Raw genomic sequence first — 27,842 nt, 5'->3', positions numbered from 1 at the left:
TTCCCATTCTTTCTTTATTTTTCTCTTCTTGTTTTCCCCCTGTATACTATAGGTAATTCTTTACCAAAGACAGGAGAGATGGGATGGAATGGGTTTCACTCCCCCATCCCAAAATAGTGTATTCCCTTTTCTGTGGGGACCGGAGGAAGATGGATGTACTTATTATGGTGAGCGTGCACTGAGTGAGGCATGGGGAATCAATAAGTCCCTGAGAAGGGTGTGTGAGGCCCATACAGATGCTCTGTTGAAGTGGGTTTACAAATGAGCTGCTGATAGCTTGGGTAACCATATGCACAGATTTTCTTCGACACAATCTCTTCCCATTGTATAAATATATTAGACAGGAGCAAATTATTACCTGTTTTAACTGCAAATTGCATTTCTTTTGTCTTTTATGTTGCTGCATAATGAAATGACCTCATTTTCACCTGCTGCAGCTGCTTATTGTGAGATTGCCACTGCCTGGATTCTGAGATTGCAAACGCCGATGAAGTTCTGTTGGTCAACCTCAACATAATAATCACATACTTTCTTGTCACTGTAGGCTACTGTACCTTAGAGAATTTCAAGACATGCAAGTGTAGAGCTAATGAGCAACACTCTTCCTCAATAACTATCACAATGCCTTTGAGAAAGGCATTTATGAACACTATAGTGTCCCTATTCTGGGCATGTCATAATACCAGTAGGTGAACATTCAGCTAAAACATTCGTGGGAGGAGGCCAAGTAGACCCATGGGGGTTTCGTTCGGCAAAGTGGTTAACACTGTTGATTGGATTGCATTTGGAAGGGCATCGAGAACGTTGCCTAGAATATTTAACAAATATCCCCCGGAAAATAACATTTTGAGATGTAATAATCGTATAAGTCTTATCTTCACTAATAAGCATCTGATCTGAGCTTATATAGGCCTACTGTGATAATACCACAGTTTTAAGGCACACAGCATCATGCCAGCAGTTAGAAGCTAAATTATTCACTGGTGAAGAAAAACTGAGAAAGTCTCTGGAACTATGCTGTTCTCAAACAGAATTAATTAGAAAACACTTCTTCTTAAATAGTGTTGCTTACTATGTAAGAGGATCAAACTCTCACTTAGTAACTTTTGACAGCAATCGACACTGAGCTACTTCATTCTCCTTCTGGTCCCCGATGCTTTCTGCCGCAAAGCACTCTCCAGTGTCTTCAGCAGCCCATTAGTCTTTACTTGAGATTTCACAGCTCGGCGCAGCGTGTGCATCACACTCCAGAACCATTGCTTTGATCACATCTTTCACCACTGACAAGACACTCCCATTGCATTTTATATTCACACGCACGCACGCACTCACGCACACCCTCCTGTGAATTATCAATCAAGCAACCTAACAAAAAGCCCTTCTCACCAAGAAAGGGGGTTCAGCTTGTAGAGATTTACATAAATGCAAGCAGCCGGCCAAGCCAAGACGCCCAGCAAGCCAAGCATTATGAAAAGATACAGCATTATATAGACCACTTAAAAACATCAGCTTGTGTCAGCAATTATGTGTATGTGACCTTGTTTATGTGCGAGCCGAGCATCCATCTGTATGTGTTTGTGTGTGTGTGTATGTGCGTGCATGCGTGTGTGTGTGTGTGTGTGTGTGTGTTTGTACATGCTTGCATGCATGCATGCATGTGTGTTTGTTTATCAACAGTAAGTGTACATGGGGTTTCATGCAAATCCAACTGCATTTAGCCACAGGATCTTTTCTAGTGCTGGTGTTTGCCTGGTAAGCGAATAGCCCCCCATTTACATTGTTAAAGAAGAATGATGACTCTTACCGATGTATCGCTCTTACCCAGACTGCTCAGGGACAGGCATATCTGTCTTTTCGCGTGTCGACTATAGTACACCACCATACAGGCGCAGTGCAATCTCCTAGTCAGTGTGTGTCAGCTCCATGAACCACAATTCATAGCACCCCGGCCCCAGCTGTTACGCTGTGAATAGACCTAACTGGGTGCCTTTGTGTGCGTTATATGTGCACCACTCCAGGGATTTGAATGCACGTTGAATACAGCCCAGAATGTGCTCGTACAGTTACTCCCCATCCCTCTCCGGTCTCCAGTCTTCCTGTTTTTGAGCCTTGGAGACTGTGTGACTATCAATAAAAGGTCGTCAATGAAGGCCCTTTGCCTTTCTAATGCTGCCACGGAGAATGATGGAATTGCCAATAGAAACGGCCCTGATCTGAGAGGAGCCAGGGGTCCAGTGGGGAAGATCCATCAAGATCAGCCTCCAGGGTGATGATCGCACTCCCACCCACTGCTGTTTCTCCTGGCACTCCAGGACTAAATGACAGACAGGCACAGTGCTGGCCATTAGCGATAGGCTTCTTGTTGACAATGAATGGTCCTTTAGTTCAATTGTACATATTTGCTTGGTACACTCGACTTCGAGTGCAAGCTCTCATGAGGTGTAAACACGGCAAAGAAAATAGAGCTCAGATATTTTGGTTGTTTGGTTCTTTTCCTGATTTATTAGGAGAGTGCAGGTTGGGTGTTTTCCTTGTTAGTTTTTTTGTCAGCAAAAGATCTGTGTAGGAGTTTTTTATAAGTAGCTATTAAGGTAGAGCACTGCGTGGTACAGCCAGGCATTCATATTTTGTCTAATGAATGATTTTTTTGTTTCGGTAACTTGTGTGTTCTCCTCAGTATCCTACTTATCACTCAATGTCAGCCTTGAAACATTCCTGCACGCTGCACTTTGATGAGTTCTGTTTTTAATTCACGTTCCCTGTGACAGCTCATCCTTTATTAGTGAACATTCACAGCGGAAACTAGATTAATAAGAATGTTTCTTCTGCCTTTTAATCTGCAATACCATCTTTGTATGGCTCCTTGGAAAATAGAACAGAAAATATTTATTTTACTCTGACAACTCTTGTTGATTTTCACGGGATTCGGTAGCTGTTTCTCCTTTGGAACTGATGGCTCAGTGATAGGTAGCACTCATTTACAAAACCAAATCCATAATTTAACTCAGAGAGTGTACAAATGTAGCCGTGTATTATTTTTTTTATTTTTTTTTGAAGCGGTGAAAACCGCTTCCAATGAGTGGCTTTGTGTGTCCCACGCCCATATATGGTCATTTCAGTCCAGAATGAACAGGTTTTTTCAAAAACAAAATGTATGTCACCTCATGTCCATATATGGTCACTCCAGTCCAGAATGAACAGGTTTTTTCTGTCCCGTACGTCCAGAATATCAGTCCAGAATGAATAGGCTTTTTCAAAAAGCAAAATGTGTGTCCCATGTCCATATATGGCCATTTCAGTTCAGAATGAACAGGTTTTATCTGTCCCGTCCGTCCGTCCGTCCGTCCGTCCGTCCGTCCATCCGTCCGTCCGTCCGTCCGTACGTACGTACGTCCATACGTATGTGTGTAGTGTCCGTCCCGGTCTGATGATTGGATACTTTGAGGATTGGTCAAGCTTCACATGACAATTCGGCCCTCCAGATAAAATCATTAATTCATTCAGAATATAAAGAATGTATAGATCACAGAGTTCATAACTCTAGAACACATAGAATAAAAGTTCACCGCTTCACTTCGAACCAAGGTTTGATTTTTTATTATATATTATTAGACTACATAATAGGTAACAACTTGAGAATTCTGTTGTCACTTCCAACATGGTTGCTTAAGCTTGTCCAGTCTACCCCATAGCAACCACTCACTGAAAGACAGCACCCTATTCAAATACATCTTGGAATTTTAGTTTGGGAAATTACACCTGCAACTTCCATTTCACTTTCTGATAAATGTGGTATTGTTCCACAAACTCCTTCATTCCTTCCTTTGGCAAACAGTTCCCAAAATACAGGCTGTTGAGCAACTTGTGCCAGCCCAAGTCCATCTCCAGTGGGTGGCACAGAGTGGGCTAATGTCATCATGGTCCAAAACAAACAAACATGGCAGGCATGTGACTGCAGATTGTATTTGTGCTGCACTCTGCATCATCATCCTTAACCTTGAAAGACCTTCAGAATGCAGGATGCCCTCCGAGTCATAACCATGCTGATATCTCCCCCTGCTGGCTGTTCTCTTAATAGCAACAGATGGAAAAGTATGAAATGAAATGGCCATTACTTAGACTTGATTGATTGATTGATTGATTGATTGATTGAAGACTTTATTAGAAGTTTGCATAGGAAAAGGTACAGTTTCATGACGGTACAGTTCACTGGTACAATGTCTACTAAAAGGAGATCCATGAAAAGACTAAGCTTATTTCCACAGGAAACCATTTAAGTATCTCATATAACATTGAATGACAGACAAATAGAACACAGTACTATGCAGTAGATATGTAAAGAAAAACAAAAAAGAAAACAGTAAGTCTAAACAAACAGTATATACAAAGAAGGGGCAGGGGAGGGTAGGGTTGGGCTAGGTTCATTTTTTTACCAGTTGTGAACGGCTGCTGCCTGTAAGTGGTTTTTCAGGGCAATTTTAAAGGATGCTAGTGATCCACACTCCTAGACTACTGTATAAGTAATAAAAATGTCATAGCATGATGATGTTGTGTACAGTCTAGTCTACTCTAGACCTATACTGCTAATGATTTGATTTGAGTCTTTGTTGCGACCGTAGGTCGCACTTACTACAGAAAGCTCCACCAGGTGTCCGTGCGTCCGTCCGTCAGTCCGTCACACGTCAGACGTCACACTTTTGCCCTGCTCATATCTCCGCAACCGTTGCTCCGATCCATGCCAGATTTTGCACACACACTCCTTACCTGCCAAACTACAACCTCCAAGGACCCCCGGAGTTCCAGGGACCCCCAGGTCCCTGGGGGACGCCCAGGTGTAAAAAAAATACCAAATGTGCAAAAATGACCAAATGACCACCCCCACGGGGCTGCTCACGGGGAATTCCCGGGGACCACCCACTCCTGCTACTCCAGAACGGATGCAAAAGTGGTGGCGCCCCCAGTGGAGGACCCCCTCCACTGCAGCTCACATAAAATGCCCTAACTCGGCCTAGGAGCGTCCGGGAGAGCCGGGGCCGGTACCTATTCGTCCGCCAAGGCAACGCGGAGACCCCACCCCTCATTTCTCACATGGCCCACTTCTAGCGAGACCTACGGTCGCTTATCTCCCGATTAGGGAGTCTTACTGGTTAGGCCTAGTACTATACAAGATCAACCGCTCTTTCCACTACAGACAGGTGGAAGCTGAAGCTTTCATGCAGATGAAGTAGAGCAATGGTTCCCCAACTGTTTGGGTCAAAACCCAAAATAGAGATTAAACTTTTGTGAAACTATAGTGAAAATAGCTTATTGACTGTCTTTGATTTGTTTGTTTTAAAATGTATAAATAAATATCGAGTCGTGACGTGAGTCACTTGACCCATAAATATTGGCCCACAGATGGGTCCGAACCACTTCGGTGAAGTAGAGGATACGTTTAGAAGTCGAGCCATTTTAAATGTTGAGACTATGAGTTTCCTCTTTCATCCAAATGGTGATTATTATTTTGCAGCGAATAATTTCCAAAAAGAAAGAAAGACAAAATATATAAACCCTGGAGTCCTGGAGCCTCCTCCGCCACTAACCTCGCCTACCAGGCTTTCTCCCGGGACCAGTTCACATTTAGACCTTTATTTTGAAAAATGTCCATGCCCCTTCACCAAGTCGACTCTGGCTCCGCCCACTGGTTCCTTGTTGTAGTTGTTAGCTTATCGTCCGCAGTGTTGCCAACCTAGAGGATTTGTCGCTAGATTTAGCTACTTTCCAGACCCCACTAGAGACTTAATTTGTGAAAAGCTTCTAGAGACAAATCTGGCTACTTTTTCTGCTGATTTGGAGACAGATATTGTTTACAGGAGCCATAGATAAAACCCTATTTTCCTTCCTTTTCCCTCTCTCAGCCTCCATTTGCTGCTTGCCTTCTCCTCAGTGACACACAAACGTGCACGCCACATCTCTTTCTCTCTCTACTGGTACTGCCGGCGTGCAAAAAAATACAAAAACTCGAATTATTACCCTAGAAACGTGCACGCGCATCTGTTCACGTGCACGCGCTTTTGTGTGCACGTGCGCGCAGCGCGCGTGCACCCCACCCCTAGCGACTTCTAGCTACTTCTGGGAGAGCCACTAGCTACTTCCGTTACTGGGGAGTTGGCAACACTGATCGTCCGTGCTGCGTACAGGCTGCGTATTCTCTGCTGTGCTGCTCAACTGCTCTGCTCTGCGCTCATTTTACACCAACAATCATCATGTCTCTGGAAGTGGAATCAGCAGAGTAAGTTGCATTTCTAATATTTCGAGACGTCTATCTGTTGCGACGGTGTTTTCTTGTAACTGGTGCGCAGTTGTATCTTAGTTTGTGCCACCGAGGCCTACCTCATCCTGGCCAAGCTAGCGCTGGGAGCTAACGTGGCTACCTAGAGATATCATGCGTGATAATGAGACCTCACTCAGTGTGGTGACTGTACTGTACTGTACTGTACTGTACTGGTACTTAGACTTATTCATATCAAAGACCCCCAAATTGACACCTATTAGACCGCGGACCCCCTGTGAAAAGATACGCCAGGGACCCCCCCATTAGAGAAGATCTTTGCAGCTCTAAAGCAGTGATTCTCAACCATTTTTTCAATTCAAGGACCCCCAGTTTGTCATGCATTAGGCTACGGACCCCCATTTAATGCCATTCTATGTCTGAGACCCTAATTTGTATTGTAAAATCAATGTTAATTTATATTAAGAGTGTACGGGTCCATTTGGTTCCATGTTATACGCTCTCTGAGTTACATACACATAAGGGTCCATTTGGTTCCTAACTATTATTTAGCTGTGGAGCCCCTTGAACTCCCTCAAGGACCCACTTTGAGAACCAATGTAGTAGAGTCAATGCGTAGGATGAAATGTTACATTACAAGACATTTGGCCAGATATGTGTTAAGATGGTAAAGATGAGAGCTCATAAGTAATACGTTAGCAATTACAAGCTTAAGATCAAGCACTATTTACTAGTTGGATCATGTCTTGAAGAAGGCAGGTAAGACAAGTACATCAAGTCGAAGAGCAAAACAGATCGATGATTGAAAAGACAGTGTTCTATGGCAGTGGTTCTCGTTTGTTATATATTTGTCATATATTGTATTTCAAAGACCCCATAACTCTGTAGAAATGTGGTTCAAATTGTACACTCTGTGAGAGTTGCAGACATGATGTATCACTGATTGATAAAATGCTTTATTAACGAGACTCGACTGGTACCCTGGGAAAAACTGTTCTATGGGATATTATTAGGCCTATTTGTATGTGGGAACTAGATGGAATACCAGAAAACTCGCCCTAAAACAAACTCGACCCAAACACGTTTCCCAACGGGTCTGTGGCCTTAAGCTAGATGCAGATTAGACTAAAATCAAATCTGTGCTTCTGGGGGTCCCTGGAACAAAAAAATTGCGATAGGGGTCCATCCGTGGAACAAAATATTTTGAGATGGGGGGGTCCACAGCCAAAAACACATTTTGGGGGTCCTTAACCACTGATAGGCACATTCTACAAATGTCTTCTAAATCATAACAATTTTCTGAAAAAAACGTATGTTGCCATCAGTGTTTCTCAAACTTTGTCATGTGAAGGACCCCCAGAATGATATGTATTTGGCTACGGACGCCCATCACAAAATATTTTGTTCCAGGGACCCCCAGAAGCAAATATTTGATTTTAGTCTATTCTGCATCTAGCTTAAGGCCACAGACCCGTTGGGAAACGAGTTTGGGTCGAGTTTGTTTTATGGCGAGTTTTCCGGTTACCACTAGATGCCTTTATCTTGCAAACCATTTGTTAACTATGTTTCTGTTTGTTTGTTTTTTTGCAGCGTAATCCGTCTAATCATGCAGTACCTGAAAGAGAACAACTTGCATCGGACACTAGCGACGCTCCAGGAGGAGACCACTGTGTCTTTGAATACAGTGGACAGCATAGAGAGCTTTGTGGCAGACATCAACAGTGGCCACTGGGACACTGTCCTACAGGCCATCCAGTCCCTCAAGCTCCCAGACAAGACCCTCATAGACCTCTATGAACAGGTCAGTAGTCTCTACCTATTATTTGTATTATTCCAAACTATATTACATCAGCATTTTTCGTTTTCAAATATTATTCAGCAAATTGGGACCAACCATTCCACTGACATTTCAAATGGGACATAACTTTCCTTTAGAGTCTAGTGGAAAGTTATAAAGGTCTAAAGATTAGACCTTGTCAGTTCTCAGTCTAGCATTTACCAATTTTAATGTACAATAGTCAGTGGTTTGCCAAACCAGTTTGAAATGATTGCTTGCCATCAAAAGGCTAAATTATATTATAATTACACAGCTGTTAATAGTTGCCAAAGGGAGCTGTGATCCACCACACTGTTTGTTTTATTCTATCTTTCCTAGCAGCAGTGATCTTCACATGATGCTGTTTCAAATGAGTTAGTAAGTGTGACGTATTAGCACAACACCAGAAACATACCTCTCTACTGAACAATGGCAGCACACTGCTTTCATCGTACTTGTCTTTCTCTGTTGTTGTAAGCCTATTTCAGACAAATGAAAGTGTTCCCAATGTATTCTTCTTTGTACGATAGTGTCCCGCGTCAAACAACTGCAAGCTCACACCACGTTGCGATGCAGCACATTGTGGACTTGTAGATCTGCTAGGTTTATTACAAGCTTAATATGGCATCATCATGATAACTTGGTCTTCCAAGCTGTTGCTTCTTCTTTGTATCGGTAATCTGTTTTTGCTCCTTACCATACTGAAATTGATCTGAATTGTGGCTTGGAAACCAAGGTACGTACCCAACCGTGGTGGATTCATACCTGTACAAGACCACTGTAAACTGCCATCACTCACTGGAATCCCTGCTCTAAGCTGAGGCGGTGTTGTTTTGATTACCAGGTGGTGTTGGAGCTGATTGAGCTGAGAGAGCTGGGTGCAGCCCGTTCACTGCTCAGACAGACGGACCCCATGATCATGCTGAAGCAGACCCAACCGGAGAGATACATTCACCTGGAGAACCTGCTGGCGCGCTCATACTTTGATCCCAGGGAGGTGAGTGTTAATCAAGATGGCAACGAATCAATATGTGAACTTTAACTCTCAAATACCTGGAACGCGTCCGAGTCACATGAGATTTTAACCACTTCAACCATTATTTTATGCCTTAACTATTGAAAAATAGCTGATATACAAGCTCACAGCGCGGCACCGAGTGCCGCGCTGTGAGCTTGTAGATCTGCTATTTTTGAAAAATCACGAAAGTATGTGCAAGTCTTTGAATATCTTTGACCCGATCTTTGATCCGACTTCTAAATCCTTCCTCTAAATCAGCGGTTCTCAAACCTTTTCTTATCAAGGACCGCCAAAATTACAGGTATTTGGCCACGGACTCCCATCTCAAAATATGTTGTTCCAGGGACCCCCAGAAGCAAATATTTGAGTTACAAATGTTCGCATTTAAATAGATATATTCAAAGACTTGCAAAAACAATCTTGATTTAAAAAAAATAGCAGATCTACAAGCTCGCAGCGCTGTGAGCTTGTATATCTGCTATTTTTGAATAGTTAAAGCATTCAATAATTCTATTCTTATTGTAAAGTCTGTTTGGGTATTTTTCATCTTTTATGCTGTGTTGTTAGTACGTTTGCTGCTGCCCTTCTTAGCCAGGCCTCTCTTGTAAAATATATTTTAATTGAGCCTCAATGGGACTAGCTGGTTAAAAAATATATAAAATGAAGTTACTTGATTAAACATCACAAGCATATTTTTTTTTATGTTCTGTCTTGATATTTTCTCAGCGGGTTAAAAGGTTGAATGAATAAAATAATGCTTGACAGCTCTGTGTCATGTGGTGTGTCTCCAGGCCTACCCAGATGGCAGCAGTAAGGAGAAGCGCCGGGCAGCCATTGCCCAGGCCCTGGCTGGGGAGGTCAGCGTGGTGCCCCCCTCTCGTCTCATGGCCCTCCTGGGACAGGTAGGTGACCTGTCTAACTAGAGCTGCACTCTGTCCAGGTGCGCGCAATGAGGTGTGCTCACTCTAATTAATAGGCTTGAACACTGGGTGGGTCTAAGTGGAACTGCTCTACAATGGTTCGCCTCCTATCTGGCAAATAGGTCGGTTGCTGTGGCCATTTACGGCCACATCTCCACCTCTGCTCATTTAAAATGTGGTGTCCCCCAGGGCTCAATTCTTGGCCCGATTTTATTCTCCCTTTATATGCTTCCTCTGGGTGTTTTAATTCGTCGTTTTAATCTAGTGTCGTATCATTGTTATGCAGATGACACGCAGCTGTATTTTTCTTTTAAATCGTCTGACTATAATAAGCTGTCTATTTTAACACATTGACCGCCATTTTAACATTCACTGTAGGCTCCCCTGCCATTTAGTTTAAGCATTTTCTTCATATTTAGACATTTTTCCTAAATTCCCTGTTTGCACGAAAATGTCATACAGTGCATGGATTAAAAGAGGACATCCTCTAGTCTCTCCAAAAAATATTTTTTTGTATGTACGATGTAGCAATCTAGAGTTTTGGCCATTTCAAACCCCTTGTTTTTTCAAAATCCAGGTGGAAATTCAAAATAATTGGAGTTATTGACCTTTTTGTGAATGATCTGTTTTCAAGTGGATAACTCACTTGAGATGTGTCTTTATGGCTTCAGGCATTATCAGATAAGTGTACTAATGTAATTATGTAATAGGATTTATTTTTAGAATTTTCTGTTTAGAAAAATGCAGAGAAAAATATTTTTATTGGCTATATCTGACCAAAAAACTCACATACTATATTGCAGTATTTCTGTGAGTATTTCTGTGAGCCCCCACTTGGGGGCGCTTTCTCTCTGTCTCTGTGTGTCTGCTGGTTGTCTTTTGCTCTGTACAGGTGCACACACACAAATAGACATAAAAGGGGGCATGAGTCTTTTTTCTAACATGTCCTAGAATGTGAAAATAGCAGATCTACAAGCTCTACAAGCTCAACACATCGCTCTGAGACTGTGACACATTGAGAGCTTGTCATTCAATTTTATATGAGATACTTCAATGGTTTCCAGTGGAAATAAGCTTAGTCTTTTCATGGATCTCCTTTTAGTAGACCTTGTACCAGTGAACTGTACCGTCATGAAACTGTACCTTTTCCTATGCAAACTTCTAATAAAGTCTTCAATCAATCAATCAAAGTCGAGCTTGTAGATCTGCTATTTTCACATTCTAGGACATGTTGGAAAAATGTCTCCCCCTGCCCCTAAAAAAATCCTCTGCACTGCCCTGCTAAACAGCTCCTCTGCGTCTTTGCTCGTTAGTAACGACACTAGTTGATCTCTTGCTTTTTGGGAGGAGCGTGGTGGGGGAGCGTGGGAGTTTTGGTGGTGGTCCGTGAGAAGTGTTGGCTGGAGACCAGGCAGGGTAATGAGAGGACGGACCCCCTTCCAGGGACCACTTCACTTGTCTCTGACTCAACTGGATCGCGTCGTGAACTTTATGTAATCGGGCAGTTTTATTGATTGATTTTGTAAGAGTTGATTATCGTGTTCCCACTGCTCTGCGGAGCGAAGCGTTGGGCCCGCGGACCCCCTGTTAGAAAGCCGACCAGGGACCCCCCTTTGCAAAGGACCGCCTGGCGCCAATGGCCTGCTTGGCTGCTTGTGGACCATTACAAAACAATATATTATAGCCTGGATATATGGATTATAACCTGTGGATTCTAATCAACCATCATCATTCTCAGGTATGTTTTAGAAGCATTTATATGGCGAATTGGCGATAATTATTTTGTATCTAGAGAGAGAGAGAGAGAGAGAGAGAGAGAGACACAGATCTCTGAATCAGAGACTCTGATAGCACTGTGCTGATCAGGACAGGGGGACCACTGAAACAGACAGTGGTCCGTGGACCACCAGCCAGCTAAGAGATGTTCACACACACACACACACACACACACACACACACACACACACACACACACACACACACACACACACACACACACAGCTGTTCTCACACTTTTTTTTTCTTCTCTTTTTTTTCCGCCAGCCTTGTGTGCGCAAAATGCGTCACTGTGCCAGTTCACTGTGGGTTATGGGGAGATTTATATGCATTTGTATTGCAATTTATACATTATTACAGTCTTTTTTTCAAACACACTTACTTTGATGTGTGATATTTTAGGTTCTCTGTAAGATAAAAGGATAAAAATTTGTCACGAGCTGGGGGAGAGTGTAATTAAACATTACATTATATAAAAGCAAATTCTCGGGACTATCGGGCCTGGCGGGGAACGACATTGGGATTTTCTCGGGACTATCGGGGGAGGCGGGGAATGAGTTAAAAGAATGTTTAGCGACCATCAAAGATTGGATGTCGCAAACTTTTCTCCAACTGAACCCAGACAAGACAGAAGTCCTGATTATAGGACCGGAAATCATCCAAAATGATATACGGCAGTTTATGGGTGTATCAACCACTCATTTTACTAAGAGCTCAAAAAACCTGGGAGTGCTGTTTGATCAGAAATTGACTTATGAACCCCATGTGAAGAGGGTAGTGCAGACGTGCTTCTTCCAATTAAGAAATATTGCCAAAATCAAATCTCTATTATCAGTTCAGGACTTGGAAAAACTTATTCATGCTTTTATTTCATCTCGTTTAGATTTTTGTAACTCCCTTTTTACTACACTGAGTTCTTCCTCCGTACATCGTCTCCAACTAGTACAGAATGCCGCAGCTAGACTTTTAACGAATACATACAGAAGGTCACACATTACTCCAGTGCTTAAAGCATTACACTGGCTACCAATAGAATGCAGAATTATTTTTAAGATTTTATTAATTACTTTTAAAGCTCTACGCGGGCTGAGTCCTACCTACATTTCCAAACTATTGCACCCTAAGGTCAATAGTCGAGTACTAAGGTCGCCCAACAAAGGCCTTCTTGAAATCCCTACTACTAAGCTGAAAACTAAAGGTGATCGAGCTTTTACAAAAGTTGCACCAACGTTATGGAATGACCTACCTATAGCTTTAAAAAAGGCAGAGTCTGTCGATACTTTCAAAAGACTACTAAAAACACATTTGTTCCGCAACCATTTTTCTTAGTTGCACTGCCGATATGTTTGTGTTGTGATGTTTTGATTTCTATGTATTGTTTTGCTGCTTTGTGTGTATTCTTGTGGTTCAATTTCATGTGTGATGTTGTTTTTATTATTGCTTATTGTACAGCACTTTGTAACAGTTGTTTTGAAAAGCGCTCTATAAATAAACTTACCTTACCTTACCTCACCACTGGTGATGCCAGTGACATGACCACTGGCATCACCAGGAATGCTGGTCCCTCGTTGGCTGTTAATGATTACATTGCCAGAAATGCTGGTCCCTGATTCGGCTACGGGCTTAAACACAGACAGCTACCTACCCACATACGCAGCCGAACGCAGTACTTGTGTGCTCTGCTGGCGCAAGTAATAATAGCACTCTGTCTCATTATACGCAGAGAGACTGTAATGATGCAGAACCACGGTCATAGCTGAATGGTTAAGAGAGCCTGCCTGGGAAGCTGGAGGTTGATTTCAAGGCCTCAGGAAGTGGCCCTGAGAAAGACGCTGTTTACTGCTCCCCCCTCCGCACTCCTCTGTGGGTAGCACTCAACTGGGTTAAGCGGAAAACTGAATGGCAATAAAAAGTTCAACAACAACAAAAAAATAAAACATTCACAAAACAGCTTACAGAATTTCACATTGTAACACAAGATACAATGATAACAGTGGCTAGCAAAGAGGATACACAAAAAGCATGTACATATATTTCTTAAACGTTTAACTGATCAGTTCATACCTAATGTCAAAAATCTCTATTTTTCAATACATATCAATTTGGAATAGCGGTATTTGGAACCGTTTCATTATTCATTTTCCACTATATATACACTGCCCTGTCTTTCCCACAGTAAGTTGAGAGACACGTGAACTGCTGCAGTCAGTCAGTGTGTACACGTACAGAAGCCTGGCTTTCTCCTCTCACTTTCTTAACGCTGGCTGCATTGATCGTTAGTGCTGCTGGATGCGCTCTGATTGTTGCTGGTTATTTCATTTGCTCTGGTTATTGTCAGCTTAGATTAGAAGCTCATTAAAATTAGTTTAAGGGCAGAGCCTCTGGGGGCACTTTGGTTGACAAAGATAACAGCACTTGAGTGCTCCTTCTGAAGGAATGACAACTTCTATAAAGAATGTTCAGAGCTTGGTGACAGCTCCCCCTTGAACAACACTAAAGCATTACATTTGATGGCCCAATTAATTTGTAAGTGTGTTGTCTTGTCGTTGCAAGCCAAGCTGCTGCCAAGCTTATGCTAATCGATGTCTAGATTATTCGGTCTAGAGAGTAGAGAGGAGGATATGGAAACGGGCTTTGTGTGCCTGCTTGCACTATTTCTGAACAATACGAAAAAAGGGGAGTTTAATTACTTTTCCATTACATATCGCTACACTTGGTTTATTGATAAATGTGTGTATTCTCTGTGTTCATGTCAAGGTGCAGGTTTGGCATATATACTGTAAATACAATGTCCATGTATTTGCCAGAGAATCACTGTTTACTTATTTATATCCATAATAAACGATTCCCTTAAAAAACCTGCACTATCCACACACAGATTTAATTTCTTTGCTAAATAGTTAATGTATTGATTTTAAATCATTGAATCATATCCTATCGTATTGTCATGAATGAACCAATATCGTTCATGTATCGTCATCGTATCGTCGCTGTTACACATTTTTGGACACTGCTCCCACAGATTTTGGCCTAAAATCATGCAAAGAGGTACACAGTACCGGTATCTCTAAAGTCATGTCATCAACATGGATCTGTCCCATTTCCCATATTCCCTCCTGATTGGCTACGATTGTCTTCTAAAGTTTGTGTATGCGACGTGACGGTCGCTAATCTCCCGATTAGGGACTCTTACTGGTATGTATGAGGAAATGACTGGATATAGTTTGGAGTAGGTGGCCTCTAGAGTCTAGATGCAGTAGTGCTTTCGAGGCTGGACGTGACCGGACGCCGTCCGGCCAATATATTTCCCATATGCATGCGCAGGAACTGCATGTAACAGTGCATGCTAGAACCATATAGAGTTTTAGGCTATACGAGTGACGACGCGCCATAGCCTATCTAATCAAATGGCTATTTGCATAACACGTTTACCAGGTTTACCAGTGAGTGGTGGGCTTGCGCATCCCCCATAGATTCACAAGTCTATTCATATGGATAGGCTACTTAAACACCTAGGCTACTGTAGGTTTCCAGTGGTGACTGACTCTATGTGCATGTGCGTGCATCCTCAGGCTTACTGTGGTATACTGTTTTGAGATTCATTCAAAGCAAACTTTTAGTCTCTCTACTGCTGCGCAGTATTTTCTATTTGCTCCATGCGCACATGTAGGCGCACGCACACATCTAAAGGCGTGCGTGCCGTGCACGTGACGTCAATAAATGACCGTCCGCCCTGAAAAGAAAACACCAAAGCACCACTGTCTAGATGGGATGTCACTGGTTAAAATTTGGAATAGAAATGACGCTTCTCCCTCAGTTGTGTGTAATCCTGGATAAGGTGCTAAATAATTTGATTGGGACTTTAAAGGAACATGAACCAAAGGAAAACCTCATTCAGTATGATCACAACTGCAGTTGCCGGGGCATGACTCATGATGTTCTTGCTCTCCTCTCCTGCAGTCTCTCAAGTGGCAGCAGCACCAAGGTCTCCTGCCTCCTGGTATGACCATCGACTTGTTCAGGGGTAAGGCGGCCGTCAAGGACGTGGAAGAGGAGCGCTTCCCTACACAGCTCTGCAGACACATCAAGGTACCTGCAACTGTATTTCTTTTTATTCAAGCTTTTCAAGAAGTTGGTGTGCATATAAATGAAATGTATTAACTCATTTGAGTGCCTATCCCGAACTAGTTCGGCTTTATTATCGCATCCCAGAGTGCCAATCCCGAACTAGTTCGGCTTTTTAATAAAAAAAAAAAAAAAAAAAAAATTGAAAAAACATTTTTTTTCCAATTTTTTTTTTTGTCCTCTGTTTACAGAGGACGATATTTGCTGATATTTGCTGATATTTACCATCCACTCCAATGCAATCCAGGATCTTTAGAGCTCATTTTCTCTGTTTTTTCTCCCATGCATGAGGTGTGCAAGGTTTAATCATGGCTAAGTTGACGAAAATCTAAATCTAAAATGCTTGGTAGCCAATAGCTAACTTCAAGCTAACTTCATCCTCTTCCTGTACATGCACAAAGGAAAGTGTTCTGGCAAGTCATGGCTCCAGGGCTTGGGCATGCATTACCAGCATATCTCTATTATTCTCTGGTCACTGGGCGCCCTCTAGTGGTGATAGGCTGGCATTAAATGAGTTAAGGCCTTCTATATTCATCTCTATTAGAATTGATTGATACAAATGTATGTCCTCTACTTGGATCAGTGGTTCTCAAACTTCTTGGGCTTCATTAGTACCGCCTTTTCCTGATTGCTGAATCCAAGTAACCCCCTTAATCGACAACAACATTTTGATTAGAAAATACTGACATCAAAAGTCCAGTTTTTATGTCAATAAATTAAATGAAAATAAAAAGTAAGTAGCCTATTGTTTATTCAGTAACAGTTGTGCTTAATAGAATTCTTACTTAATTTGGCTTAAAGGTTTTAGTCGGGGGCGTTAGGGATATTTCGCGCTATATTAGTCTAAAAGCGCCACATTTTGCACAGATGTAGCCCAGGGCATGCTCTAATGATCTAGCTAGGCCGCCCGAGTCGGCGACGTTCGGGGTCGCCACAGCGGCCAAATCAAGTTGGGCTCTCATCGACTTTCTATACAGGAGGAAAATACCCAGAAAAACTTTTTTTTTCTGGGTATTTAAGTAGGATGTGAGGGGTCCCCCGACTAATTACAGAGCAGCACATTCACATTTATTTTGTCAATGTTTTATCATTAAACAAAATGGAAAATGGAATATTTCCACTTTCCATTTTCTCTCAAGTACCATTTGAGAAACACTGAGTTAGGCCACGCTGACCATACATTGAACGATCACTAAAAAAAACACACCTTGCAAGAGTTGAAGGGCCGTTTATAGTTCTGTACGTTTGATTTTGTGTTTTGGGTGAGAGAGCACATACATACATTATATTATATGTCGGAATGCATAGTTCCTCTACGTTATGTGTGGGCCGACTCGCCCTCAGCTCCAATTCCGCTCCCGTTGGGACCGCGCGCCTGTATTGCACCTCGCAGCACACGAGAGCAGAGCTGCAGAACAGAGCGATTCGAAACGCAAGTGAGACGGATTTTGACTTAAATTCCAAATATTATCAAATTATCTCGTGGCACCCCTGGACTGCCGTCACGGCACCCCAGGGTGCCCCGTCACCCACTTTGAAAACCCCTGCCATAGAGGTATGGTTGATATTTACAGACGTTGAAGAATGACATCTTTCCACTCTTTTTGCAGAGGAAAAGTTATTTTCCTCACTATTGCCCCACGGTTGACAAAAGTGTGCCACGGGTAGTTCAGGCGTACGTACGTTTGAATCGGTTTTAATACGTCGGGTTGGGTGTTGTCCACTAGCCTACGGACAGGGAGAAAGAATGGACACCAAACGCACCAAACAAAGAAATCGCTCTCCCCCTCCGTTTCTAGTGTAGACCCGCAGTCCTTATGTATTACTATACTTGGTACTTTAGCTTTCCCACCCTCGAGTATGAGTGACTGACTTGTTCCACTGTCTTGCCCTTCTCCACAGTTTGGACAGAAGTCCCACGTGGAGTGCTCCCGTTTCTCCCCTGATGGTCAGTACCTGGTGACTGGCTCCGTAGACGGCTTCATTGAGGTCTGGAACTTCACCACTGGCAAGATAAGAAAGGTGACGAATGCACTGCGGCATTGGGGGTGAAGCGTCCAAATCATTATAAACGGTCTAGTGATTCATTAGAAATGATCATCTTGACTGCTGGGTAAACGTTTAAAGAGATTTTAAGACGTCTGTTTGATTTGAGCCCTAGCGTGTAATGTATTCATACAGGCTCATACAGCATTTATAGACATGGTTACTTGGTCATCTTAAAGCTATACTAGCTTTTTAAATTATTATTTACATTCAGATAATGTTGAGTTGTATCTTCTTACTTGTACGTATCTGTAGTAGACCTATTTCTTTTCATGTCATACCAAAATCAATTTATTTTCATGTCATACCAAAATCAATTTCTACTAAACGTGCTAATGAAGATAGATAATCTAATACTCCCTTATTCAGTACATACCGTATCTGGTTATGCTTCTTTCCCCCCCTATACTTTTCCAAGTGGTCATGCTTATGACTTCAGCATGGTGTTGATGGCATTTGCTCTGTGTGTGTGATAGGATCTGAAATACCAGGCCCAGGATAACTTTATGATGATGGATGATGCTGTACTGTGTATGTGCTTCAGTCGAGACACCGAGATGTTGGCCACTGGAGCCCAGGATGGCAAGATCAAGGTCTGGAGACAATTTATATTTGTATTTTTTGATGTTTTGAACAATCTTCAGAAATGGTTGCTGAATCTGATTGCTGGTCTTTATTTAAAACATTTATTTTCATTTAACTATCTATTTTAATGTACTTAGAATTCTTTACCATTATGTTAATTCATTGTAATAAGGCCACTTTTGTCAAGTATTTGCCCGATGTTGAGGTATCCTGGACTCAATTTACCAACATGTATAACATTGGCACCAAGTCCGTGCCACAGACCGACTTGTAATACCACAGGGTCAAGCCTGGCAGGGTCATTGTCTTTGTTGCGTGCAACCATTCTCTAATCTCTTACTCTCTTTTCTGTTATTACCTATGAGGGGTGCACATGAAAAGTCGGCTACTACTCGGACAGTCAGGCGGCTATTCTATTAAAACAATTTAAACGGGAAGATGACGTGCAATGAGACAACTCAACTTGAGAAGTCTCATTACTAATCATCTCCTAAAATGGGGAAAAAAGCACAACTAACCATTTTGTAATGCAAAAATGTTTTAAACGTTGCATACTGTCTCTGTTTGTGTAGGTATGGAAGATCCAGAGTGGGCAGTGCCTCAGGCGCTATGAGCGCGCTCACAGTAAAGGAGTGACGTGTCTGAGTTTCTGCAAAGACAGCAGCCAGCTGCTCAGTGCCTCCTTTGATCAGACCATCAGGTAACACGTCTTACCTTGTCTTACCCAGGGGTTGACACTAAGGTCTCAGAGGCACGGTCATGTTCTACTTGCCCTCAGGTCTTGGCCACTTGCCCCCCCACTTGCCCCCCCCCCTGCTATAGATTTCAGCACTTGCGGGAATAGCATGGTGCCCTGTGCTTCAGCATGTAAAGCGTGTGCATTAATCTGGCCATTCTTTAGCATAATGTGCGTTTGTACGCCTTGTGGATTAGCTGTTTTTGACTGAGCTAACGTAGCCAATGGCTGCAGTTCGTTCAGTGTGTGTGAGAGAGAGAGAGGTGTGTGGAGGGAGGGAGCGATGGAGAGAGAGAGACAGAACATTAGCCCCGTTCAAGTAGGCACAGATCTCATTATTATGTTACTCAAATGTGCACTTGCCCGGTCGGGCAACTCGGTAGCAAACTTCACCTGCCCGACAATTCTTTTTACTTGCCCCGGGCAGTTGGGCAAGCGTTAGTGTCAATCCCTGTTACCTGAACTTAACCACATTTTGCGCCTGATTTAAACTTGGTTGTGCATTCACTGCATTGTCACCCACCAAAAAAAGCTTATCTACAAGCTCACAACTCATCGAATTGCAACCTGTCGTGAGCCTGTAGAAAATAAATGCTATTCTTGTGTGTGTGACCAGCACCAGCATGCAACCCAGTATAAATCAGGTATAACATTTAATTTTTTTCTTCATTGGAATGCAATTTGGTTGAATGAACACAATCTGGTACCCAACTAATCAAGTAGTGGCGTTGCCGACAACCTCTCTGCCTGTCTGACATTCGGCTTCAACATTATCTTGTATTTCCTATCAGGGTTCATGGGCTGAAGTCTGGCAAATGTCTGAAAGAGTTCCGCGGTCATTCCTCTTTCGTCAACGAGGCCACCTTCACACCTGATGGACACCATGTCGTCAGTGCCTCCTCTGATGGAACGGTCAAGGTATGGAAGAAAACTACTCAGAGATTGTTAGATCACACCAGTGTGTTTATCAAGTGATAGTAGGCTGATCAAGGCTACTGCACTGTTTGCACAATGCCAATAAACCTCGGAATACTTGTTTGTGTATTTGCCTTCACAATTCAAGTGCAAGTGTTCATAATGAGATTATTTTGTTCTGCAATATGAAATGGAAAGATTATTCTTACACACGGGCATTATTGGAACCTCTGAAGTTGGTTTATTCAGGACTTCTTCCTTTAACAAGACAACGTCAAATGTGATGTGTTTGAAATATACAATGAATGAAAGAAGAGGATGCATGGCTCGTAGCCATGATGCAAAAGATTTATTAAGAAACATGTTGACATGACAAAGGGTCTTAAGGGATTGATGAATCCATTTACCGGTATGTTTTGGTTAACATCAAAATAACTCCCGGATTTTTGCTATAAGAAGTTTCTTTGTAAACTACCTGACGGAATATTACTTTGCATTTACAAACTTCTATGTAGGCTCGTACAGAGTGGATACGGTGAAGGTAAAGTGACCCTACCTCCTTATTACACTTCATGTATTGTCTCTCCCGTGTTAAACCCTGTGTGTGTATGTGTTAGGTCTGGAACGTGAAGACCACAGAATGCACCAACACCTTTAAGTCCCTGGGCACGTCAGCCGGTACAGACATCACCGTCAACAACGTCATCCTGCTGCCCAAAAACCCTGAGCACTTTGTGGTGTGTAACCGTTCCAACACCGTGGTCATCATGAACATGCAGGGACAGGTCAGTACAAGGGAATTATTACTCTGTCAGACGCTTGGTTAGTTCCATTCTTTCTTTTCAATTAAAGAGGTGGTGCCATAGTTTTGTTCTTTTTCTGGTTTTCATGTGTCTATGAGGTTGACAGTACTTCATTAGACCCCCTGGCGTGGTTGTTATGAGCAATTATGTATTCCCATTGTGTTTTGGATTTCTTCCATGAGGTGTCGATCCAAGTGCCGATCCAAAAACAGTGATTAAATGACATCATATAATCATCCCCTCCCCTTTTACCATTCACCCAACCCTGTGGGCGTGGCTAACTTCAGCTGGGTCACCACCCACCTGAACAACCAGGCATACTTAATGAACTGGTGGGTGTGGCCACATAAAAACTAATTTTAACTCTTTCTGTACACTCTTTTGGAAAAAATCCTCCTAGTATTATAATACCTGATAATCATGTTTCAGAGGGGAAATAAATTATGGCACTTCATCTTTAAGCATTTTTCTTTTAATGTAAGACTTCCATGTCCCTGTACATAAAAGGAACATAGTCACTCGATGTTTTAACTTAAGTAGTACTCTTATCACCTCTGACTCTTAACTCTACATGTGCCTGCAGATTGTGAGGAGTTTCAGCTCGGGTAAGAGGGAAGGTGGTGACTTTGTGTGCTGTACCCTGTCACCTCGTGGGGAGTGGATCTACTGCGTAGGGGAAGACTTTGTGCTCTACTGCTTCAGCACAGTCACCGGCAAACTGGAGAGAACCCTGACGGTATGTACCACACAGATGAATGGAGATATGAAAAAAAGTGCAACCCTTTTAATGGTGATGTGCACCTGAAGGTTGAGGCAAGAGTGTTGCTTCAAAATTATAACTTTGCTATGCTACTTTGCTGTTGCATAGAATTTCAGGTTTTCAAGAGAAAGAGTTGCTCCCTGAGTCTGTTATTTTGTCCATTAAATGTAATTTGTATGTTAATGAATGCATCCAGGATAGTTTCAGCACTGTTGACAGCACAGATGCCTCACACCGTCTGGTATCATCATTGTGTTCGCTGGAACGTAGCTCAGAGCTTAGAACACAGCAATTACAAGTTGGATCACAAAACTTTTCAGATTAGATTTCCCTGAAGATTGCTTTACATTCTACGCATTTGAAAGTGCCAACAAATTGAAATGTGACTCATTGTCTCCACCAGCCGAAGGCATGGGGGAGAGTATGTTTTCCCCTTCGTCCGTCCGTGCGTGCGTCCGTCCGTCCGTCCGTGCGTGCGTCCGTGCGTCCTCGCAGTTTGTGTGCAGCTAATCTCAGTCGCTGTTGGCCCGGTCGCTGCCAAAGTGAGCACACACATTCCCTGGATGCCAATCTAGAACCTCTGCCCTACATTTTTCAAATGGGCCTTTTCTAGCGCCACCTAGTGGCCGATGTTTGTAAAACACATTTCTGTGCACTACTCTTACAGATTTTGTCCAAAAATCCTACAAATCGGTAGGCAGTATCTCGACAGTCATGCGATCGACACGGATCTGTCCGATTTTGCATATTCCATTCTGATTGGCTAAGATTGGATTCCAAAGTTTGTAGGATTGAGCTGTTTTGAACAACATGCCTCAAATCCCAAACGCAAAGTGCAATTATCATGAAATCGCGCACACACGTTCCCACTAGGCAGAGGAAGAAATGCCACTTGATTTTTTTTAATCAGCCTCATGGTGGCGCTATAACAGGGCGATTTGTGGTTTTACCTATAACTTCACCGATCAGTTTCAAACTTTGTAAGCGCACTCCCTAAAGGCTAAGGATAAACCTTTGCCCTGCATTTTTCACATCAGCCTTCTATAGCGCCACCTTTGGGCAGACTTATGTAAAACACGTTTTTGGATGTTACTCCTTGAGATTTTATCCAAAAATCACGCAAATTGGTACACAGTATCTCTATAGTCATGTGATCAAGTCCGATCCATCTGATATTTCATATTCCATCCTGATTGGCTAATATTAGCTTCCAAAGTTTGCAGGATTGCTCAGTTTTTGAACAAAATGCCTCAAATCATCTATGCAGCTTGCGATTACCGTGAAATTTGCCACACATATTTCCACTAGGTCAAGGAACAAATGCTACCTTTTTCACATTGGCCTGTTATAGCGCCATCAGCAGGTAGACTTTAGCAAAACACATTTTTGGAACACTCAAATCATGCATGCAGCATCCGATTGCCATGAAAGATCTAATGTGAAGAACATATGCCACCCTTTTTACATTGGCCTATTATACAGTAGCACCACCAGGACGCACAGCCTGGTGGAGACCTGTGCTCGGAAGAGCACTGCTTCTAGTTGTGGAATGAGACTACTCATTTGTACTTATGTTAAGTATTCCGTGCTTACTACTTTAAGTATTACATCAAAGTTGTTTAGACTTGTTTATGCATTAGACTCCATCTTGTCTGGTCTACTCTGCCTTGCTTGTATGGCATAAATATGTGCCAGGGGTAGAGGTTTGATTCCACACTCTGGCTAAAATAAAAATGTGCGGTTTTCTTGTTCTGTTTGATGTATAACCTGTTTGTTCTGTTTGATGTATAACCTTTCAATAAGACGGCTCAATCATTACATCCTCCTCTGCCTCCTGTCCCCACCAGATCCATGAGAAGGATGTGATTGGCATCGCCCACCACCCTCACCAGAACCTTATTGGCACCTACAGCGAGGATGGCCTTCTGAAGCTCTGGAAACCCTGAGCCTTACTGACCCTGGACCAGCCAAGATGTTCCACCCACCCTCCTCCTTATGAACTTTGCTGTGCTCACAGCATACATCACAGCATGATGTTTGTTTTCTTTTTTTCCCCATAAAACATTCTCTTTTAAAGGAAGTTTAAATGGACTGAAGCTTTGATTACTCCTACAGGGAGTTTAATTAACAGATGTTTCTTTCTTTTTTTTTATCTACCTTATTTTGTAAAAACCTTTTCTTTTCTTTTTGTATTAGGAGTTGTTTTTTCAATTATATCTGGTTGGATAGAATTTTCTGTTTGATGCCAGCTTTTTTTTTTTTTATTGTCATGAAAAGAAGAAACAAGGGCTGTCTTTTTTTGTCTTCATAGTGTGAAATGCTCTATTCCCTGTTCCCCTTTTACCTTTCCATATGTAAAGAACTGTAAGTACTGGTAATACACGTGAAAAGCTTGAATGTTCCTCTCGTAATATGTCTTGTCTGTGTCATTAAACTATGTAACCAGATGCTTTTAACAGCGAAAGGTGTCTTTTATATTCATAATCATGGGGAAGGCATTTATTAATGTCCAGGATTTGATAACTAGCATGTACTGTTTAGGCTGAGCGCCAGAGTTAAAACCTGCCTCGAATGTTGGCTGGAGTGAATATTGGGACGTATAACCATCAGTAAACTGAACTGGAACAACAGCAAGTGGTTGAAGCTGATGCACTGTTTGCAGTTGTGTTTCCAGGCAAAGGCACACCGTTTAATCCACCTGTTTCCAACGTCCCATCGTGCATTACGCAGAAGGCGTGCAGCATTTCCGCGATGTGAGCTTGTATGTCTGCTATGACGAGTTTGACGAGTTATATTTATGTGTCCACTCTGCCAATGACGAGTTTGACTTAGAAAAAAAAATAATAATAATTTTATTTTATTTTTTTTATTTTTTTTTGGACCCCATTAAATCTTGTAAAAACGATTTCAATCGCGATTTTGCATGTTTCACCCCCATACAACCCCATATGTCAAACAGGGCAGCCATCTTGGTTTACATAACATGTAAAACATAATGGCTATTATCTCAAGAATGCCTGAACGGATTTCCACGTTTTTTTTTTGTTTGAAAGCTGTGAACAAACTGCACAAACATGGTGCATGATCTGTGCATGGGCGTGCATGATCTGTGCACTATAAATTACATGGAAGTCTATGGAGACTTCTGGCGGGCAGATCCCAAAGAAGGCATATTTAAATGGCAGTAGATGAGTTAACCGGATGTGTCCCACAAATAATTCTACAGTAAATGATGGTGGAAACAGGTGGATAGGAGGAGACATACAGAAATATCATTTACACATGAAATAACAATCATGTGCATATGGATTATTTGATTTCTTAAAACGGTTCTGGACATTACATATTCAGATAAATGTAAAATACTCTGTTGTGCGATTAGTTGACCGCCTCCAGAAGACGAGAGTTCTCCAGAGCTGCTGGGCTGTCATTCAGAAATGTATGACCGTTAACTGTTGTTGGGCCGTTTGCACTGTCTACCTTGCCCCTAGCCTGGGCTGGCTTCCAATTTCGGGCTTTTGATCCGGTCGGGAGCGGAAGAGCTCCTACGTTTTTCTGTAGTCCAAAACGGACTACACTTTGGCCGGAAACAACGACCGGAAACAGTTTTAACCCGTACTTGCGCATGCGCTAACTACTTGCGCATGCGCTAAACTGGGTTGAAACTGTTTCCGGTCGTTGTTTCCGGCCAAAGTGTAGTCCGTTTTGGACTACAGAAAAACGTAGGAGCTCTTCCGCTCCCGACCGGATCAAACGGCCCGTTTAGTAAACGAAGACCAGGCTTTCTCTGAGGGGAAAGCCTGGTGAGGCGAGGTTACCTTGCCCCCAGTTGAACTGTCTTGTAGCAACCACAAGATGTCGCAATTGACTATTTACCGCACCGCATTAATAATGATCGTACGGATCAATTTTCTTCCCAGGGTTAACAAAAGTAAACTCATCTCCGATTATTTCAAGAAAGAACCATTTTCTAGTTCCCTTAAAAGTTTTACTACTGTAGCCTATGTCTGACTGGTGATGATGATTATGGGATGTAGAGGTCACTTGGATGACCGTTCCCCCCCTGCTTTGTAGGGGCAGAACTGCAGCGACAGGCTGCTGAGGCTGGGTTTTGGGTTCATGAGAAGTTTCTGCATGGGAACAGTCAGCATGGCAGGACTTGTGCGCCTCTCCGTGTTCTTAACTTTATGTGCATCATTAATACTTATTTCAGCAAGGTCAACAGTCGAGAACACAACCGCATCTGCATTGGATTCAAACTCAACAGTGACTCCACGAAGTTCTTCTGCCACAGTGATTCCAACGATCATCATCAGCCTTAATTCTACACGGGAAACTGCTGAATCCACTACTGTCCACCACCAACCCACAACACGATTTCCATCGACGACCACCAGCAAGCCCATAACAACTACCACCCCCCGACGACCCAGAGCCACAGCTGGCAGCGCTCGGTTCCACACCGAAGATCTGAATGAAGGACATGATAAGACGGTGGAGCAACGTGTTTTAGATGAAGAGGAAGGGCCCTTAGAATTAGGTAAGCGGGTTGTATATGCATCCTTTCTTTCGCGGAATAGGCTAGCCCAATTTTAGGGAAACAATTTACATTCATTCACAAATGTATTTTGACAGCAGACAGTGGTGGAAAAATTAGGCTACTCATATTTGTTACTTAAATGAAAGTATCAATACTGAACGTAGAAATACTCTGTTACAAGTAAACGTTCGAATTGCTAAATGTAGACCTACTTATGCAGAATGTCAAATTTCAATTTAAAAAATGTAGCCTAAGTTTTGTTTGTTATAATAATCAAAATCTACAAAATAAAAGTATAAGCAAAGTTTTGTAGGCCTACTCAAAATTGTACTCAAGTACAGTAATTGTACATTTGTACTTAGTTACTTTACACCACTGGTCTAGCTCCTTTCGGAACCCCTCACTCCACTGTTACAGTCTGTTCCTTCTGTGTGTGTATGTGTGTGTGTGTGTGTGTGTGTGTGTGTGTGTGTGTGTGTGTGTGTGTTCTCCACATTCATTGTATCCGGTGGTATGGTGAAGTGCTTTACCCCTGAGTTATTTGATGGGAAACACCTGGGCCAGGGTAGCCCTACCACTGGAAACAAAGAGTAACATTTGGAGCTATTGACTATTATTGACTATGTTTAACATTAGGTCAGGGGTCATCATGTACACAGACAAAGTGTGTCAAGTGGCAACACTTGTCCATGGCAAATTCTAGATTTAGTTGTTACATAACATTATAGGCTAATGACATGTTATTATTTTGATCACAAGACCCAATTACTGAATGTCAAATCTCCAGGTTTTCTTCAGAATATGTATGACCCTGACTGATTTACTATGACATGTTTGGCACATAATGGACTAGGAGGCCTACTAGTGGTTCTCAAGGTAAGGACCTCCATAACTCTGAGAGTGTACAAATGGAATGGTTCCATTTGTACACTCAGAGTTACAGACCTAGGCTATAATGCTGTAATAATGTCCATGACAAAAATTTCCATAACAAGCTGGCATGGCTATTGAGTTTATTCTACTGTATGGACTCTTGTCAGCTACATACATCAGAATTATGCAGTTAAACCCCTGCAAATTAGAACACCTTAATGATGTTGCCGGGAGAGCCTAAAATGCTGTGCATTTTCATAGCAAGGAGAGCCATCAGAAGCATTCTGGTAGCAAAGAAGCACAAGCCTGTTCCGAAGAAGCCCAAAGTCCTCCCCAAGAAGCCACCTACCGAGGTTAAACCCAAGGTTGTTAAGAAAACCAAACCTAAAGTCAAACACAGTGTGCGCCAGTCAATATCCACGGACACAGTGACACGTATGTATGGGGATTAGCCCTGGAAGCCTATATACGGTATGCTGATCAGACCACGGTTCCCTATGGTGTTGGTTTTACCTTAAAGAGTTATTTTGTCAGGGGGCACAGTGGTGCAGTGGTTAGCGCTTCGCCTCACAGCTAGAAGGTCCTGGGTTCGATTCCAGCCAGGGGGCGATGTGGGCACTGGCGGCGTGTTCCTCCCTCCGTGTCATCAGCGCCCACA

General features: G+C 42.5%; 2 protein-coding genes across 2 annotated transcripts in view; both read left to right on the top strand.

Moving 5' to 3' along the window:
• Positions 1-6,162: 6,162 nt before the first annotated feature.
• On the top strand, positions 6,163-24,168 carry LOC308301459 (WD40 repeat-containing protein SMU1). Its single transcript, XM_080745456.1, has 12 exons — positions 6,163-6,271; positions 7,862-8,072; positions 8,932-9,084; positions 9,897-10,007; positions 15,762-15,890; positions 17,829-17,948; positions 18,449-18,565; positions 19,130-19,257; positions 20,085-20,211; positions 20,826-20,993; positions 21,595-21,747; positions 23,619-24,168. Exons 1-12 carry the CDS (start codon positions 6,246-6,248, stop codon positions 23,715-23,717), a joined length of 1,542 nt encoding a protein of 513 aa, XP_080601582.1. The 5' UTR covers positions 6,163-6,245; the 3' UTR covers positions 23,718-24,168.
• Positions 24,169-25,886: 1,718 nt separating this feature from the next.
• Positions 25,887-27,842, top strand: part of LOC308302055 (putative carboxypeptidase X1) — a 31,566-nt gene continuing 29,610 nt past the window's right edge. The window contains exon 1 of the mRNA XM_080746230.1: positions 25,887-26,311. Within this exon, the coding sequence (XP_080602356.1) occupies positions 25,891-26,311 (421 nt within the window). The 5' untranslated portion in view covers positions 25,887-25,890. The remainder of the gene's footprint in view (positions 26,312-27,842) is intronic.

This window comes from Nannobrachium achirus (genome assembly GCF_963921795.1).
Source record: "Nannobrachium achirus genome assembly, chromosome: 17".
NCBI lineage: Eukaryota > Metazoa > Chordata > Actinopteri > Myctophiformes > Myctophidae > Nannobrachium > Nannobrachium achirus.
Note: the sequence above shows the minus strand (reverse complement) of the source record. Positions and strands in the feature narration are given on the sequence as shown.